Source organism: Pseudochaenichthys georgianus, chromosome 20 (genome assembly GCF_902827115.2).
Source record: "Pseudochaenichthys georgianus chromosome 20, fPseGeo1.2, whole genome shotgun sequence".
NCBI lineage: Eukaryota > Metazoa > Chordata > Actinopteri > Perciformes > Channichthyidae > Pseudochaenichthys > Pseudochaenichthys georgianus.
In genome coordinates, this window is record NC_047522.1 from 1,516,925 (window position 1) to 1,536,669 (window position 19,745).

General features: G+C 40.3%; 1 protein-coding gene across 1 annotated transcript; it reads left to right on the top strand.

The window, feature by feature from the left end:
• Window positions 1–1,401: 1,401 nt before the first annotated feature.
• pdk3a (pyruvate dehydrogenase kinase, isozyme 3a) lies at window positions 1,402–19,190 on the top strand. Its single transcript, XM_034108677.2, is given in 13 exon segments — window positions 1,402–1,731; window positions 1,733–1,768; window positions 1,770–1,797; window positions 5,873–6,014; window positions 6,736–6,807; window positions 9,852–10,036; window positions 10,302–10,391; window positions 10,652–10,729; window positions 12,044–12,120; window positions 12,215–12,316; window positions 12,405–12,512; window positions 12,898–13,011; window positions 18,614–19,190. Coding segments are annotated over 13 exon segments (1,221 nt in total). The 5' UTR covers window positions 1,402–1,692; the 3' UTR covers window positions 18,764–19,190.
• The last annotated feature ends 555 nt before the right edge of the window (window positions 19,191–19,745 follow it).

A 19,745-nucleotide genomic window follows, 5' to 3' on the forward strand; every position in this document is an offset into this window, starting at 1 on the left:
AGTATTTCCCTACATTTACCTACATACTTTCAGTGTAGTAATAACCTAATACATCTAAATACAACATTTACAGGTAGTTGCCATAACAATAGCCTTCCTACAATGCAATGGGACCATTTTGCATCAGTAAACAAGTTTTAAAAGCCAGTCACCAAATCACATGTGTCATATGTAAACAGACGGTGGAAATAACCTGCTGTATTAAGAGGCTGCAGATAAACAAAATAACGTAACACAACGGTGATTGACAGGGCAGCGGTCCAATAGAGTCATCGCTTTCACACCCACTTCCTGATTTTCAGCCAATCACCGCAGTGCAATCAACAAGCCAGAGTCAAGTGCGGTTGAATCTGGTTCAACTGTCAAGCTGAGATGCAAAAAAAAGGGAACTCTGAAGAATGTTCCTTCAAAATAAAATAGAATCTAGATATCTGTAGATTAAACTGTCTTTAATTGATTTAATACGTTTGTGTCGTGTGTTATAATTATAATTAAGGCTACCATAGAGTTATGCACCTTTGTTTCTTTTGGCATTCATTGTTTGACCCTTTTATACCATTTGTAAATTACAATTAGGAAGGAAAAAGTAATATATACATTTAATTAACAAATAAAATATATAAAAAAAGACACTTAAAAAAACAACTATAACGGGTCCCTTCCTACTTTAAAATCAAATCATTTATATTCAATTTAATATTGAATAATCCATGTCTTACACAATAAATATTCTGCATTATATTTCTCTCTCTCTCTCAATTCAATTCAAAAGCTTTATTAGCATGACCATATTTACATACAGTATTGCCAAAGCTATGTATAGTTGTAACCATCTAATACAAAAATACACCCAAAATAAACAAATAAAACAGTGTATAAACCAAAAACCCGCTAAGAACATGTTTTTTTTTTATTACAAGGAATAACAGATGCATTTAATTCATATAATACATTAAAGACAAATAGAATATGATATAAATACATAAGATGTGGAGCCTGGTGTATCTGCTCAGTCCGGTGCAAACTGTGCGCGGCCAAAATGGCAGCTATCTTTATATTCCCCAGAAGTGTTTTTAGTTTTTTCATTTTATAATATTTGAGGATGCTTATGTTTGAGGGTTGGGAAGAAATGTTTCCGTACATGTTCAAAAAGTTGGAGCATTGTGTGCCCAACTTTTGATCGATCTCTCATCTCTCCTCCTCTCATCTCTCTCTCCTCTCTCATCTCTCTCTCTCTTCGCTCTCTCAATCTCGTCCATCTCTCATCCTCTCTCGCTCTGTCGCTCTCTGTCCGTTCTGTCAGTCTGTCTGTCTGGGGGTCTATCTATCCTGTATCTATCTATATATATATATCCCATTAGTTCCTCCAGCCTGTTGTTTTATTTTGAAAAACCCTAACAGGAAGTCGACGTTTGATCGCGTCTAGCTTGAAAGTGTTGTCCTGGACTGAATGTTCAACAATGTAGATCCAGGAAGCCTTCTTTGCAACATATCATCGGTGTGTTTCTGCTCCCTTATGGACATTAATTCTCACCCTCCTCTCTGGCTGTCTGTCCTCCGGTGCCCGCGGAGCCTCTGTGACGCAGGAGAGAGCAGGACTTTCCGGGTTTCTGCTGTCAACACTACCCGGGGATGAGATGTGTGTGTTCTGAATTTCATTCTGAGGCATCATCGTTAAATTAAACTTGCACAATGAGGATCTTCGTGTCTCTGCTGAAAAGCAGCAACCCTAAAAATCGAGTTCTACTCCAGGTTCTCCCCCTCCCCTCATCTCCATTAAGCAGTTTCTGGATTTTGGTGAGTTTCGTCTTTAAGAGCCTTGATGATATTAGGGGCCTTGCATTCATTCATTCATTGGATGTATTCATTGCATTTTGTAACATTACACTTTGTTTATGGTGTCACCTGAATGACATTTCCTTTCTCTACTTACATGGGTTTTTTAAACTGCAAGATTACAAGATGAAGTGTCAAAGTGAAAGCAATGAAGCAATGCATCTTAACAACATACTTAGAAATACAAAGGGCAAGTGACACAATGGTGCAAATAAGTTACTCATGTTTGCCAGTAACAGGAAGTACTTTAACTCGGGAAAGTACCAATTTGAGGTATTTGTACCTTTTTATTTTACATGTTATGCTACTTTATACTTCCTCCTAACTTCATTTAATGATAACTTAATTTTATTTACAGATTCAGGTATTCAAATGATACAATAACATGACTTAAGTAATACATTAAGGTGCATTATTACAGCTTTAGATGGCAGTATACCAGCTGTAATATAATAGTGATAAACACAATTTATTCCAATAATATATAAGGTATTATTCTGATATGGGCCCTTTTTGCATACGGAGTGAAGTTACTTTATTAGTATACAAAAAAGTAATATTTCTTTAATATTGAGTGTGTACTTTTACTTCAGTCAGCTTTTGAGTGCAGCACTTTTGACTGTGGTTTTGCTTCTGCTGATTGTTTACTCTTTACTTTCAGGTTGATGTCGATCTTTAGCTGCTGTTTTCAGAGCTTGATTAATTGTAGTTTTGTATTACACAAATTAAAAGTTCCTAGAAGGCTCTTTACGCATAGGATTAACGCAAACGCAATCGCAAAAAAGCTTCCGTCCACACGCAATATTCACCGGATAGTGTCTGTCCACACGAGACCGGCTCCGTTTAGCTACCAACCGCTGGAGAAGCTGCAGTACAGGAGCCTGTAGGTGGCGCTGAACTTCCTCCACAAAAAGCAGCGAAGAAGCTGGTTGTCATGGTTGCCCTTCTGTTTATTCTCCGCGGTGGGGGCCGAGGGAACCGGGCAGAGTTTTTTCGCCAGTCAACGTGTATTAAAGTTTAAAATCTTCCGGACACAATTATAAAAGTGCCGGTCAAAGGTCTTCTTTGTTATTTATTGAGCTTTAAAACAAATGAATAACGACTCTATATAATATATAATAAAATACACGGAGCCTCTCTTTTCCCTCCTTCTCTTTGGACAGCGTCCAGTGTCTGTCTCATGCAGCAGCTGATCCAGTAATGAGTGACCCGGCCGACAGTAAAATAAACATATTTATAACTAGTGTAGGTAGTTTGAGAAGTGTCTCCGTCCTGCGTTGCGTATGCCTTTCTATCCACCTTGGGACCCGTTATCGTTTCCGCAGTCGTTTAGTGCCGTATTCGGTCGTCCTCGTGTGGCCGAACGGTCTATATGACACTAAACGGTAACGCAAACGACCGTTTTTGTCCTCGTGTGGCCGGGCCAAGTACCTGCACTCAGTGTTTTCCTCTCTCTGCATGAGTCAATAATAACTTAACGATGAGACTTGAAATGTGAGATGACAGTGCTTTCATTTCCCAATTTTAAGAATGTCGGAGCCCTGCATCCGTGTTGCTGAATCAGAGGATGTCCTTTTATTCTGCAAGCTCATCGAGTTTCACTGAAACGTCTCTCTGTGTTGAAGGGTTAGGGTCAGTGCAGAATCCCAGCATCAGGCTTCCTGTAAGAACAACACGTCTGTGCTTCGTGTGAAGACCTTTTTTTGGAGTGAAGTGGAAGCATGTGTGTGCTTTTACGTGGCGTTGGAGTACATTGCATTTCGGTTGTTAAAAAATGCAAAGTCACGGTGGTTCCTGAGACAGAGTTTTACCATTACACGCAGGGCCGGCCCTGATTACACGGCAGTAATTCAGTTTTTCCTCTGATCTAAAAGTGAAACCCTTGTAACCTTTAAGACTCCTCCCCCGCTCTTTAAGATGTACTCGTATGCTTCAGGTTAATGTTTGACAGCGTGTCCGCAGAGTTTAAGGTGTCATATTAAAGGTTGAACATTGAAACTGACTGCAGCTCCCATTTTGGCATTTGGTGTTCTCCGCTGGTTACCTCCTCTGACGGTCACTGTGGTGCAGAGCTGCACACGAGCATCACTTTTTACAAGACAGAGATCTTCTGACATTTCAGGGGGGTTTACAACAAATGCATTTCGTCATTATTTCATCATGCTTGAAAGGGTTCGTGACACCAAAGAGGTCATGTGTGACAAATTACAATTTCATTTTTAAGTGCCTTAAAAGCTGAGTTGTATACCGTACTTTTCGGACTATAAACCGCGACTTTTTTCCCCATTTTTTCTTTGTACAGCTAACGGCCACTAGGGAACCTCCTAAATCTATGGATTTTACAGGTAAAATTAACCACCTTTAACCCTATGGGCTCTATGACCGGCTCCATGGCTCCAGCAGGAAAAGCTGGAGGCCGGAACAGAGTGAGACAGGTAGCGCGCCAAAGTAAAAGTGGAACCGAGAGACAGAACGAGAGCAAGACAGACGGACCATTTAGCTGCTGCGGCTTGTATGCAGGTGCGCTTTATAGTCCGAAAGGTACGGTACTTAAATCTAGTGATGGCGAGATGAAGCCTTATGAAGCTTTGAAGCTTTCCGCAAAAGGGTTCATCTCATGAGGCTTCATCTAAACACAAACCCCCTGTTGGTCAAAGTGTGTAAAACAGGCAGGTTGGACATCTCAACAGTGTGCTCTATCTCATACCGAGTTCCCATTGAGTAAAGCCTTAACTCTAAACAACGAACAGCAAATCATATTTTCATGTTAACAATATTGTATTTATTCCAGTTTAATGATTGTGATTGAAAAGCCTAAGGAGGCTGGTAAACATTGCAAAGAGGGATTTGTATAGTATTCCTTAATAATAATCATAAACTTAACCATGTTGTAGCCTGAGAAAGGCTAAACCATATCAAAGACTATTTATTAACTACATTATCTCATTTAGCTGTAGCTTTTATAAACAACAAGCCACAGCACACACACTAAAGCTCCCTGAAAACACTGCAGCATATTTATTCCTGTATTTATTGATGTTTTTATTCCTACATTTATTTATGCTTGTATCTATTTATTATGACATGTTCCGACCTCTATAAGTGAGGGTCTGAGCTCTCTTGATCCATCGTGTCACCGGGCCCGCCGGGTACAGGAGGGGTAATATGGTTCTTATTATACATCCATGGGTATTATGAGCGTTGTGGTTCAACGGTTCAACCGATCTGAATCGCTTCCTGAAGCAGTCACGTGGTATCGACAGGCAGCGAGGCTTCGTTTGTCATCGATGACCTCACTGGCACAAAACGATACAAGCCTCGACACAAGCTTCACAAAAAGCTTCGGGGATTACTCGACACACGCTCCGAAGCCTCGGCGCAATACGTAACATCACCACTTAAATCATCCCATATCTTTCTGAGAAATGTGCAATTGTTTGGGTAAAGGTGTCACACTTGGAGCATCAGGGTTGTCTGCAATTGTCTTTTTCTAGTTTAAGGCCACATTTTTCCTGTCCACGTATAAATCTTGGTGTTTTTAAACAAAACGCAAGGAGAAACTCCGATTATTTACCTGAAACTGCTTTATTCAGGGTTTCCTTATCAGGGTGTAATCACTCGGCTTTTAGTTTGAGAAGAGCAGTCTTTTCTGCTATGTAAAAAAGCACACGTTTCAGGGGGTTAAGGTTTAAAACAAATGCATGTTGTCATTATGTCATCATGTTGGAAAGGGTTCGTGACACACTTTCATTTTTAACACATTTTCCTTTAAAAACCTATAAATCTTAGTGTTTTGAAACAGGATGCTCGGAGAAAAAACCCTTTTTAATTTTTGATTGAGAAACACGCTGTGACAGAAAAGTACAGTGTCCATTTAACTCAAAGGTGTCTTTTGAAATCCACAGTATGAGCAATGATGACTAAAGGCATTACACAAAGCAGAATTCTGAACCTGTGTCCCGGCAGAGAAAGATAACGGTTAATCTCGACCAGATATTCCTCTCTCAGCTGCTTTGTTTGTGTTTGCGTGTTTCAGGCCGGGACAATGCTTGTGAGAAAACGTCGTACATGTTCCTGCGTAAGGAGCTGCCGGTGCGTCTGGCCAACACCATGAGGGAGACCAACCTGCTGCCGGACCCCCTGCTGGGCATGCCCTCCGTCAGACTGGTGCAGAAATGGTACTTCCTCCAGACACTTCATATCGCTTCCTGTTGATGCGATTTATATCAGGGGTGTCCAAACGTCTTTCACAGAGGGCCACATACAGGAAAACATACGAAGGCCTGGGCCACTCGCGAGGGGTATACTGCATCTTAAGTTCAGTTATAAGTTAGCAAAATCCATCAAAAGTAGGTAAATTATTCTTGATACTTGAATCTGCTTTCAGAGAGTTTCATTTAATTTGTTTGCAGCTCATTCCTAACAACAGATTGATTATCATGAGAGGAAATAGGAAGGGTTTGTTATGTATATAAGTTATTGGGCTTTTTTCTTATCGACTTAAACTTGCACCACTATTAAGACATACTTATGGCTATTTTACTAATATATATTTTAGACTGTAGTGTAAATATGCACATTGACATTGAATTTGATCTCCTCTGCTTTTACTACTCTTATTTATTCGTGTCTATTTTTTACTGCCAAAGAAATTTCGTTGTACTTTGTAAGATATCTTCTATTCTATTCTATTTGTTAGAACACATTTTCAAATGTAATCGACTGAATTTATTGTAAAGTGAGCTTATTAACACGTGAACAGATATATTTAATAAGTACGATACAAGAAAAGTTCCAGTTGTGGGCCGTATTCCATTATACCTTTTTTAATCTGCCGTCATTTGGACACCCTGTTTTATAGCGTTGTAAACAACTGCCCTTTGCCCTCTGACTGTTTAGGTACATGCAAAGCTTCGTGGAGCTGTTGGAGTATGAGAACAGAAAGCCGGAGGACCCTCAGGCTCTGAATGAGTGAGAGAACGCCGTCTTTTATTAATGATTCACAAAATGCACGTTCAATATGTAAGCTGCAGATTTTGCAAGCTGGCTTTATGACTGCATGTAGACGTGCCGCCTGCACAGGTGCGCCGAGTGTTTTTAATGTCACCATGCCCCCGCAGGCAAAACATACAGATTAACAGATTAAAACACACAGGGATTTGGATAAGACCGCCACGCCTCCATGGAGACTGTGGATCACTGGAAATGAAAAGAACAGTGATAACAAGCTATCATGAGTCATCTTAATACTTTGTGAAGAAGTTTTAGATCAAGAAAACAGTTGAAATGGACTTTCTAAAAAACTCTGACTGAGCATTTTGAGTGCAATTTATTTCTTGATATTAAATGAAAGCCAATTTTTTTTTATAATAGAAACTTGTGCATGATGTTTTCCAATGTCCAACCTCACTGAAGATCTCCGAATGACCAGAGATGCCAAAAGTACACACATCCTTTACTCAAGTAGAAGTACAGATACTCGTGTTTAAAATACTCTGGTACAAGTAGAAGTACTGACTAAACTTCTTTACTCAAGTAAAAGTAACGAGGCTTTGAAGTGTACTTCAGTAAAAAGTAGCCATAACTAGCAGCTGCTTTAAAGAGTACCTGACCTCCCTTTATATGAATAGAACAATAATGTCATTGTTAGCTAATGAATGTTTCCATGCTGAACAACGGCAATATGACAACGTTTCCATTGGTCCCTCTTCTTTAGAGAAGACCAGGAAGTGATGGATACACGGATCGTGTTCCAACCAATAGGCACGCAGTGACTCTAGAGAATAATGACCACGCACCAACACACATTCAGACTAAAGGAACCAGCTGTTTGGGAAATGAGAGAAGTAGAAAGTACAGGTATTTGAGTTCAACATGAGAGAAGTAGAAAGTACAGGTATTTGAGTTCAACATGAGAGAAGTAGAAAGTACAGGTATTTGAGTTCAACATGTAAGAAGTAGAAAGTACAGGTATTTGAGTTCAACATGTAAGAAGTAGAAAGTACAGGTATTTGAGTTCAACATGTGAGAAGTAGAAAGTACAGGTATTTGAGTTCAACATGTAAGAAGTAGAAAGTACAGGTATTTGGGTTCAACATGTAAGAAGTAGAAAGTACAGGTATTTGAGTTCAACATGTAAGAAGTAGAAAGTACAGGTATTTGAGTTCAACATGTGAGAAGTAGAAAGTACAGGTATTTGAGTTCAACATGTAAGAAGTAGAAAGTACAGGTATTTGGGTTCAACATGTAAGAAGTAGGAAGTACAGGTATTTGAGTTCAACATGTGAGAAGTAGAAAGTACAGGTATTTAGGTTCAACATGTAAGAAGTAGAAAGTACAGGTATTTGTGTTCAACATGTAAGAAGTAGAAAGTACAGGTATTTGTGTTCAACATGTGAGAAGTAGAAAGTACAGGTATTTGAGTTCAACATGTAAGAAGTAGAAAGTACAGGTATTTGTGTTCAACATGTAAGAAGTAGAAAGTACAGGTATTTGAGTTCAACATGTAAGAAGTAGAAAGTACAGGTATTTGGGTTCAACATGTAAGAAGTAGAAAGTACAGGTACTGTATTTGAGTTCAACATGTGAGAAGTAGAAAGTACAGGTATTTGGGTTCAACATGTGAGAAGTAGAAAGTACAGGTATTTGAGTTCAACATGTAAGAAGTAGAAAGTACAGGTATTTGTGTTCAACATGTAAGAAGTAGAAAGTACAGGTATTTGTGTTCAACATGTGAGAAGTAGAAAGTACAGGTATTTGAGTTCAACATCTAAGAAGTAGAAAGTACAGGTATTTGGGTTCAACATGTAAGAAGTAGAAAGTACAGGTACTGTATTTGAGTTCAACATGTAAGAAGTAGAAAGTACAGGTACTGTATTTGAGTTCAACATGTGAGAAGTAGAAAGTACAGGTATTTTAGTTCAACATGTGAGAAGTAGAAAGTACAGGTATTTGAGTTCAACATGTAAGAAGTAGAAAGTACAGGTATTTGAGTTCAACATGTAAGAAGTAGAAAGTACAGGTATGTGTGTTCAACATGTGAGAAGTAGAAAGTACAGGTATTTGTGTTCAACATGTGAGAAGTAGAAAGTACAGGTATTTGTGTTCAACATGTGAGAAGTAGAAAGTACAGGTATTTGAGTTCAACATGTGAGCAGTAGAAAGTACAGGTATTTGGGTTCAACATGTAAGAAGTAGAAAGTACAGGTATTTGTGTTCAACATGTAATAAGTAGAAAGTACAGGTATTTGGGTTCAACATGTAAGAAGTAGAAAGTACAGGTATTTGTGTTCAACATGTAAGAAGTAGAAAGTACAGGTATTTGGGTTCAACATGTAAGAAGTAGAAAGTACAGGTATTTGAGTTCAACATGTGAGAAGTAGAAAGTACAGGTATTTGTGTTCAACATGTGAGAAGTAGAAAGTACAGGTATTTGGGTTCAACATGTAAGAAGTAGAAAGTACAGGTATTTGAGTTCAACATGTGAGAAGTAGAAAGTACAGGTATTTGGGTTCAACATGTGAGAAGTAGAAAGTACAGGTATTTGGGTTCAACATGTAAGAAGTAGAAAGTACAGGTATTTGGGTTCAACATGTAAGAAGTAGAAAGTACAGGTATTTGAGTTCAACATGTGAGAAGTAGAAAGTACAGGTATTTGGGTTCAACATGTAAGAAGTAGAAAGTACAGGTATTTGAGTTCAACATGTAAGAAGTAGAAAGTACAGGTATTTGAGTTCAACATGTGAGAAGTAGAAAGTACAGGTATTTGGGTTCAACATGTAAGAAGTAGAAAGTACAGGTATTTGAGTTCAACATGTGAGAAGTTAAAGTAAAAAGTGGTCAGAAAAATAAGTAGTGGAGTAAAGTACTGACACCAGCACAATGTACTTAAGTATAGTAACGAAGTATTTGTACTCCACTTCTTCCCACCTCTGAGAATGACAGGTTGCTCATTGATGAGTTTGTTTAACTATTTATTTCCCCTTCTCATTACATGTTTGTAATCTATTCCTCAGTTTCCTGGACCTGTTGATTGAGATCCGTAACCGGCACAACGACGTGGTTCCCACCATGGCGGCGGGGGTCATCGAGTACAAGGAGAAGTTCGGCTTCGACCCGTTCATCAGCAGCAACATCCAGTACTTCCTGGACCGATTCTACACCAACCGCATCTCCTTCCGCATGCTCATCAACCAGCACAGTGAGTCCCAGAAACACCACGCATCAGATATCAATGAAACATACCAATTCACTTTTCATTAAATAAAGAAATCCAATACTTCATAGTGCCTTGCCACAGCCTTCTGTACTGAAGATAACTTAACATGTATTCATCATTTTGGTGAACTATATTCAACATATTCCAGTTTATCCTAGAAGCTTGTAGATTTCTGTGACTGACCCTTCTCTTCAAACGGCTTTCATTTCATTCTTTGTAATAACTTGTATATCTTCTTTCTGCGCAGCTCTTCTGTTCGGTAACGACACAAACCCTGCACACCCCAAACACATCGGCAGCATCGACCCCACCTGCAGCGTGGCTGAAGTCGTCACTGGTGAGTTTAAAATCCTAATAATAATACAATCGTTACAAACCACACAGCCAGAGCATTTGTGATCTATGAGTGAAATGTTTTTATTTTGAGTTATATCACAGCATTAGCAGCGGCACAAATCTAACAAGTTAATTTACTGTAAACGGCATGTTTATATAATAATAAAGGTTTAGCAGCGAGGATCCAGAGCTGCAGAAATGAATCTGAATGAAAACATGAACTCTCCTTCTTCCGTCCCGACTCGTGTTTTGCTTCCTCAGATGCCTACGACACAGCCCGGATGCTCTGTGAGAAATACTACCTAGCTGCTCCTAAGCTGAAGATTGAAGAGTTCAACAGTAAGAGATTCTGATTTTCTTTTCCTAATGTTTCACGAAATGTGTCTTACGTCCCAAGATGTACACTTTTAAATAAATATCAACATTTCTTTTGACCAGAAATGTACACGACATAATATACTATAACAATTAGGGATGCACGATATTGGTTTTTTGAAACCGATACCGATAACTTCCTGCTTCTCAAGACCGATACCGATAACCGATAATAATATAATATATATATATATATAAATGTACCTGTAGTTTTTGCACACCTGGTGGTAAAAAAGAGACTAGTAGTGAGCCAATGGCATGAGCATTACTACTATGAACAAAACAAAGCCAAGAACAGTTTTTCTCTTCAAAGTGACCATATTTATTTTCCCAAATAAAGTTCTTGCCTTTTTCAAAAGCCTCGTGGATAGGTAAAAGCCCCGGTGCCTTTGCAGCTGGCTTTGGATTCGCCGCTAATTTAGCAGCGCAGGCGTCTTCGTACGCTTTGAACACACCATCGTAGCCATGGCGATGTTTCAGGCGACTGATCAGGTTGCAAGTATTATAGCTCGTTGCCTTCTTCCCTCCTCGTGGAACTTCTGCATTTGTTAATACAAATAGCAAGCGAACTATCTAACTCTGAAACTTTGGAATAGTCCCATACTACCGACGACATGTTTGTTTACTGTCCTGGCTTCACGGCCGCACGCCGTTTACGTCACAGCCAGGCACGAGTTAGGGAGCGCTGGATTTGTGAAGAACTCCCCTCTTCCCAATCCACTAATACCACAGTACTGGCAAAACGGGAGGAGCCGAGTGAAAAACAAGCGCCCCTCATCCCAATCCACCCACACCGCAGGATCTTTTTGGGTTTTTTTACCCAAAAAATATATTGTATATTATCGGGGCTATTAATACTTTTATCGGGTTTATCGGGATGACGTCATAATTCCTAATATCGGACCGATAATTATCGGGCCGATAATTATCGTGCACCACTAATAACAATTAAATGTAATGGGCTCAATTGACATGAACCTTGACATGTGTTGCCAAAACATTATTAAATTGGTGGAAGACGGTAACGTTTAGAAAAAGGCAAGTCGATCGATAGAAGCTGTGAAGGTACGGAGATGACATTAGTATGTGGTGTCATCCTGTTATTATCATCAAACCAGCTTTGCGTGTTTGTTTTCTATCAATGCCATCAACCTGCTAGGGGCCGGTGATAACAACGAGGCTTCATGGCTAAATCTGGCACGAGTAGTGGTTCTGTAAATTAATAAATAAGTGCAAATATACATTTTTCTCACGCCTCTTTTTGTTGTTTTGTTCCAGTGAAGGCCCCTGATAAGCCCATCCAGGCGGTGTACGTTCCCTCTCATCTGTTCCACATGCTATTCGAGCTCTTCAAGGTGAGAGTGTGCGGCATCGAGGGGGGGCTCAGTAGATACCCTTTCATTGTAATTGAATTGCAGTGTGACTTTAACTCTATAAGGACTTTTGCAGAACTCGATGAGAGCCACGGTGGAGCTTCACGAGGACAACGTGGAGGGGTTACCGCCAGTGAAGGCCAAGGTCACTCTGGGTAAAGAGGATCTCTCCGTGAAGGTAAATCACACACGAGTACACACACACCTTTACACATGTAAGTGTGTGTCCTTCCTCACGCTGCATCTGTGCCTCGTTCCTCCCTCAGATCAGCGACAGAGGAGGAGGAGTTCCCCTGAGGAAGATCGACCGTCTGTTTAACTACATGTACTCCACGGCTCCTACACCCAGCCTGGAGCCTGGCACTGTGCCACTGGTACACACACACACACGCGCGCGCGCACACACACACACACACACACTTCATGTCTCTCCATTAGTGCTTGTCCTTAAACTTGCAGCCATTGGTCGACTCAATGCCGGAGAATCAAGTCAAAATGTTTGGATAATCGGTCGTTTTTCATGCAGAAATGTCACAAAATGCAGTTTTCAGTCTGACAAATATTGATCTTGTCTTTGTTTTATAATAATTATGTGAATATCTTTGGGTTTGAACTAATGAAACACTTTGGACATCTTACTTTTACATCATTTTACATAAAACACACCAGTATTGACCCCATGTGGCCTTTTCAAAAGCTATTTTCACCGTACATTGCTCATGACTTCTGGGAAATCACATTCTGCCACCCCCCCAACAGGCTGGATTTGGCTACGGTTTGCCGATTTCCAGGCTCTACGCCCGATACTTCCAGGGGGATCTGAAACTGTACTCCATGGATGGCGTTGGCACCGACGCCGTCATCTATCTGAAGGTAAGGAGAGCCAGGGAGATGTGGAGCATGACTCAGGAAGGTCAAAGGTTGTGTGATATTTAAAGAAATATGCTAGTTTATCTTTTGGCTTGTACAACAAGGATGGAGCAAGAGCCAGAATTAGCTTAGCTAGGCTTAGCATGAAGACGGCAAGCAAAGTCAACATTTAATACAAATCTATTTTCCTCCAACTCTAGGGATTACTTCTTAAAGTTGACTTGGCTTTATAATGATATAACAGATGTGGAAATGCCAAATAATTCACATTTCATGTTGTGTTTGCACATCGGTCCTGCACGTCTCGCAGGAGGTTGTGGCTACTCGGAAGTGAATGTTTTGGCATAGAGTTTATTAGATCTGAATTTAATTCCAACAAGTTAAAAGGCTCCTGTTGCATTTCTTTACTAACATATTTTGACTGTTCCATACGACGGAGTATTAGGGCCACACAAGAATAAAGTCATAGTTACGAGAATAAAGTCGTAGTTTCATAAGTGACTTGAGAAGGAGACAACAGCAGCGTCCTGCAATCAAATGAGGAACGTGGAGCATCTTGTGAAGCAGCACTTTAGTTTAGGTTTCTCAAATAACGAAATATCAGATTATCATAAGTATTAGAACTTTGAAAAGGTTGTGCAAGAAACTATGTCTATTATTTCGAAGAAAGAACCAAACGGACTTGGAGGAGAGTGTCTCCTTTCTGAAGGAGGAAATGGCTGGTTCTGGGCGACTACAAAGCTATCGTTGGTTACATCTACGAGCTGTTCAAAGGGGATTTGTTGTTTCACAAGAAACGATGAGACTTGTAATCAAGGCTTTGAATCCAGAAGGAGTCGAACGATATCCTTGTAGTGGAATTGGAATGAGCTCCCCATTGAAATCAGGACAGCAGATAGTTTACACATCTTCCGACGCAGACTGAAAACTCATCTCTTTCGACTCCACTTCGAGCGATAGAATTACTAACAAAGCACTTATATACTAATAAAGGGCTGGCTTATCTATATCCAGTTGAGTAGCACTTGAAATGTTTTAGCTCTATGAAGCCTGATGTACTTATATGATTCTGTTTTCTTCAAGTTTGTATCTTGTTGGTGGAACGCACTTATTGTGTGTTAAGTAGCTTTGGATAAAAGCGTCAGCTAAATGCAATGTGATGTAATGTAGTCGGCCAGAAGCAGCCATTTCCTCCTGCAGAAAGGAGACAATCTCCAAGTCCGCTTCTCAAGTCACTTATGAAACTACGACTTTAATCTCGTAATTATTACTTTATTCTTGTATTATTACGACTTTATTCTCGAAATTGTGGCCCTAATACTCCGTCGTAGTTCCAACATGGCAGACACCAGTGGTGGCTGGTGGAAAATATTTTTGGTGGGGCTAGAGAAATGGTGTGCAAACCTACAAAGATTTTCTTTTTTTTGTTTGGTTTCCATGGTAACACGTCCCTTTAGTAGCGCGTGCAACTCAAAGTCTGAGAGGGTGAGGAAAATAGTCACAGAAAACTGAACAAGAATCGACAACTCGACCCTCTGCTCACTCCTTTCCTGTAAAATACAGGTCCAGCCCACACATAGGCTCCATGGTGCTACAGGCGATGCCCTTACAACTACGATAAGCATGTAAATGTTAATCTACAGCTCCGGCGATCCACTAGTCTCCACCTGCAGACGCAGCCATCCTCAACTATACTGTAGCGTCACCTTGGATACGAGTCCAAACAACTCACAGACTGCACCGGGCGCTGAAATTACCGCCCTTTGAGCATCAGATCTGACGACGCTGATTGGTTGAAATTATGTTCCGGTGGCATAGTTTACAGATAGCAACAGTCAGCAATGTGTTGGATGCTGCTGGGGCTGAGTGAGGGCTCCTTTCTTACCGCCCAGACGAGGGTAATGATACACGCCAGGCAGTACTTTAGTCATCGTAACACAATTTTAAACAAGATTTTATTGTAGATTATACATTTTACTGATGCCAACTATATAATATTTACCTTGTTAATTAAAAATAAAAATAAATACATATATTTTTTCATTTATTTTTTATTTTGAATGACAATCAAACATGTGGGAAGAGGGGGGGGGGGCGGCGCCCCTAGCGCCCCTATGGGCCGGCCGCCACTGGCAGACACGCTAAATCGTAAATGTGGTATTTTCTACATTTGAAAAAAAAAAAAAAAAAAATGTTTTATTGTCTTCGTTTTGAATAACCTGCATGTTTAAAGTTTGTGATGGGAAAGTACAGAACACGGTTTCACACATACGCACCAGGGTTTCCGTTAGCCGGTAATTACCGGTTTTTAGCTGGTAAAATTTATAAAAAACCGGTAAATTCAAAACCTGACGGTCAAAATGTCTGGTAATAATTAGGGAGGCTCCGATCGATCGGCCGCCGGTCATTATCGGCCGATATTCACTCTTAATAGTTTGATCGGTGCTCTCTATAAAGGCCGATCAGGAGAGCTGGATCTGATCGATATGGACATAAACGCGAGTGAAGTGTAACCGGAGCGAGAGAGAGATCAGATCAGCTGCTGAGTCTGACCGAGACACGCAGCTCTGCATGATCACCTGAAGCCCCGCCCTCTGTTTAGCGAGCTGCATGAGAAACTGACGTGCTGTCAGGGAGAGAGAGAGAGAGAGGGAGGGAGAGGGAGAGAGAGAGAGGGAGGGAGAGGGGAAAGAGAGGATCCGTTTCTCCCGTGTTATTATTCAAAGTTGATGTAAACTTCTGAATAATGTACGTTATCTACTACAAGTAGTTTGTTTGAATGTAATAATTATGTTGTTTGTGGAATCATTTATTGAAAAATGAATCTGAATTTTTCGATCTGTTACGATTATAAACTGAAGCAATATAAAAATGAGCCCGTGAACTGAGTTTTAAACTGAAGCATATCTGCTCATAGTCCGGTAATTACCTGCTAACGGAAACTCTGCTACACAACTATTATTATTATTGAAATATGACCGGTACGTTTCAAATTAGTCCGGTAAAATAAATTCTGCCCGGACATTTGACCGGCGAGAAAAAATCCTAGCGGAAACCCTTATACGCACATGCTATTTTATTTTATTTACAAAGGCAGAGTAGGGGGGTATAAGGGCAGGCGACCAATGAAACTGATCTCTGAGCAGTTGACCAATCACAACAGAGCCGAACAGCTAATCAATCAGAGCAGACTGGCCTCTGGTTTCAGACAGAGGGTGAAAAGAGGTGCTGCAGCACAGGCAGTATGAGAAACATAAAGAGCTTTAAACATTAAAGCATGGAGACATGTAGAGACACTACATACTGATATGCACCTGAACATCAGCAGGAGAGGACTCTTTAAAGTAGAGACACTACATACTGATATGCACCTGAACATCAGCAGGAGAGGACTCTTTAAAGTAGAGACACTACATACTGATATGCACCTGAACATCAGCAGGAGAGGACTCTTTAAAGTAGAGACACTACATACTGATATGCACCTGAACATCAGCAGGAGAGGACTCTTTAAAGTAGAGACACTACATACTGGTATACACCTGAACATCAGCAGGAGAGGACTCTTTAAAGTAGAGACACTACATACTGATATACACCTGAACATCAGCAGGAGAGGACTCTTTAAAGTAGAGACACTACATACTGATATGCACCTGAACATCAGCAGGAGAGGACTCTTTAAAGTAGAGAAACTACATACTGATGTACACCTGAACATCAACAGGAGAGGACTCTTTAAAGTAGAGACACTACATACTGATGTACACCTGAACATCAGCAGGAGAGGACTCTTTAAAGTAGAGACACTACATACTGATATACACCTGAACATCAGCAGGAGAGGACTCTTTAAAGTAGAGACACTACATACTGATATGCACCTGAACATCAGCAGGAGAGGACTCTTTAAAGTAGAGAAACTACATACTGATGTACACCTGAACATCAGCAGGAGAGGACTCTTTAAAGTAGAGACACTACATACTGATATACACCTGAACATCAGCAGGGGAGGACTCTTTAAAGTAGAGACACTACATACTGATATACACCTGAACATCAGCAGGAGAGGACTCTTTAAAGTATAGACACTACATACTGATATACACTTGAACATCAGCAGGAGAGGACTCTTTAAAGTAGAGACACTACATACTGATATGCACCTGAACATCAGCAGGAGAGCACTCTTTAAAGTAGAGACACTACATACTGATATGCACCTGAACATCAGCAGGAGAGGACTCTTTAAAGTAGAGACACTACATACTGATATACACCTGAACATCAGCAGGAGAGGACTCTTTAAAGTAGAGACACTACATACTGATGTACACCTGAACATCAGCAGGAGAGGACTCTTTAAAGTAGAGACACTACATACTGATATACACCTGAACATCAGCAGGAGAGGACTCTTTAAAGTAGAGACACTACATACTGATATACACCTGAACATCAGCAGGAGAGGACTCTTTAAAGTAGAGACACTACATACTGATATACACCTGAGCATCAGCAGCAGAGGACACTTTAAAGTAGAGACACTACATACTGATATGCACCTGAACATCAGCAGGAGAGGACTCTTTAAAGTAGAGACACTACATACTGGTATACACCTGAACATCAGCAGGAGAGCACTCTTTAAAGTAGAGACACTACATACTGATATGCACCTGAACATCAGCAGGAGAGGACTCTTTAAAGTAGAGGCACTACATACTGATGTACACCTGAACATCAACAGGAGAGGACTCTTTAAAGTAGAGAAACTACATACTGATGTACACCTGAACATCAGCAGGAGAGGACTCTTTAAAGTATAGACACTACATACTGATATACACTTGAACATCAGCAGGAGAGGACTCTTTAAAGTAGAGACACTACATACTGATATGCACCTGAACATCAGCAGGAGAGCACTCTTTAAGTAGAGACACTACATACTGATATGCACCTGAACATCAGCAGGAGAGGACTCTTTAAAGTAGAGACACTACATACTGATATACACCTGAACATCAGCAGGAGAGGACTCTTTAAAGTAGAGACACTACATACTGATGTACACCTGAACATCAGCAGGAGAGGACTCTTTAAAGTAGAGACACTACATACTGATATACACCTGAACATCAGCAGGAGAGGACTCTTTAAAGTAGAGACACTACATACTGATGTACACCTGAACATCAGCAGGAGAGGACTCTTTAAAGTATAGACACTACATACTGATATACACCTGAACATCAGCAGGAGAGGACTCTTTAAAGTAGAGACACTACATACTGATATACACCTGAACATCAGCAGGAGAGGACTCTTTAAAGTAGAGACACTACATACTGATATACACCTGAACATCAGCAGGAGAGGACTATTTAAAGTAGAGACACTACATACTGATATACACCTGAACATCAGCAGGAGAGGACTCTTTAAAGTAGATACACTACATACTGATATACACCTGAACACCAGCAGGAGAGGACTCTTTAAAGTAGAGACTGATATTAACCTTAACATGAGCATTATATGTCGTCTTTTAAAGATAATTAACCGTGAGTTCTCATCGTCCTGTGTCTTTTTTCTCCAGGCTCTCTCCAGCGAGTCCTTCGAGCGTCTTCCCGTCTTCAACAAGTCTGCGCTGCGACACTACAAGACGAGCCCCGAGGCGGACGACTGGAGCAACCCCAGCCGAGAGCCAAGAGATGCCAGCAAGTCCAATTACAAAGCCAAGCGATAACTCTGACCCCCTGCTGGGAGCGTGCACGATGAAGCGTTGCCCTTGGGTGAACGCTCTGATTAGACCTGCTTTAACATTCCTGATGTGTGGACCAAATTGTATGACTTATTTCTGCACCCAAAGACAATGAGATTCATCCGCGTAGCTTTTATTGTCGTGGCACCTTTTCTTTGCTGAGGGAAGATTTTCTGTCTCTACCGCTCAATCACCAGCAGAGACAGAGAGGTTTGAGTTTCAGTGCAGATGGGAAGAATAGGAGGTTTCATTTCCTTCCTTTTGGGAGACACTTTTGAACCGAGCGCACAATCAGGCCAGTGTGTCGTTGGCAGAGTAAACACTAGTTTTGTATTTAAGCTTGAGAACATAGAGAAACTGTTTTGGGAACATTAAAGAAAGCCATGCATCAAGAGCACGATTTATATTTAAAGATCTTGAAGTTTTATTTTAAAGAGAGAAGTTCTTATTCTAGTTTTTTTACGTTTTAAAAAGCTGCCTTGAAGGCTGTGGAGATTTAAGATCATTAACAATGGGAGAATATTTTGTTTCTATTTTACATCTTCACTCCTTTAAGTCAACTGTACGCCCACCTAAGCTAGGGCTGCAACCAATACATATCTTGGGTATCGATTAATTAATTATTCTCTAGATAATTGTTTGGTATGTAAAGCAGCAAAGATTAGTACAAAATGTCCTCTAAAGTCAAAGCTGATGTCTTTACATGTTTAGCTTTGTCAGTCACCTACTTGAATATGATATGAAGCAAAGACAAGCAAGGCAAGGCAAGTTTATTTATATTGCACCTTTCAACACAAGGCAGTTCAAAGTGCTGATCAAATCTGACCAAAATAGTTTGATTATTTGTATTCTAACCCCTGTAATTTACACATACTATTGATCGACAATACTGAGGGACATTTCTGCTCTCATACCTTCTACTTTTGGTATTATGTTATGAATGAGTTATGAACACAGTTTGTGTATT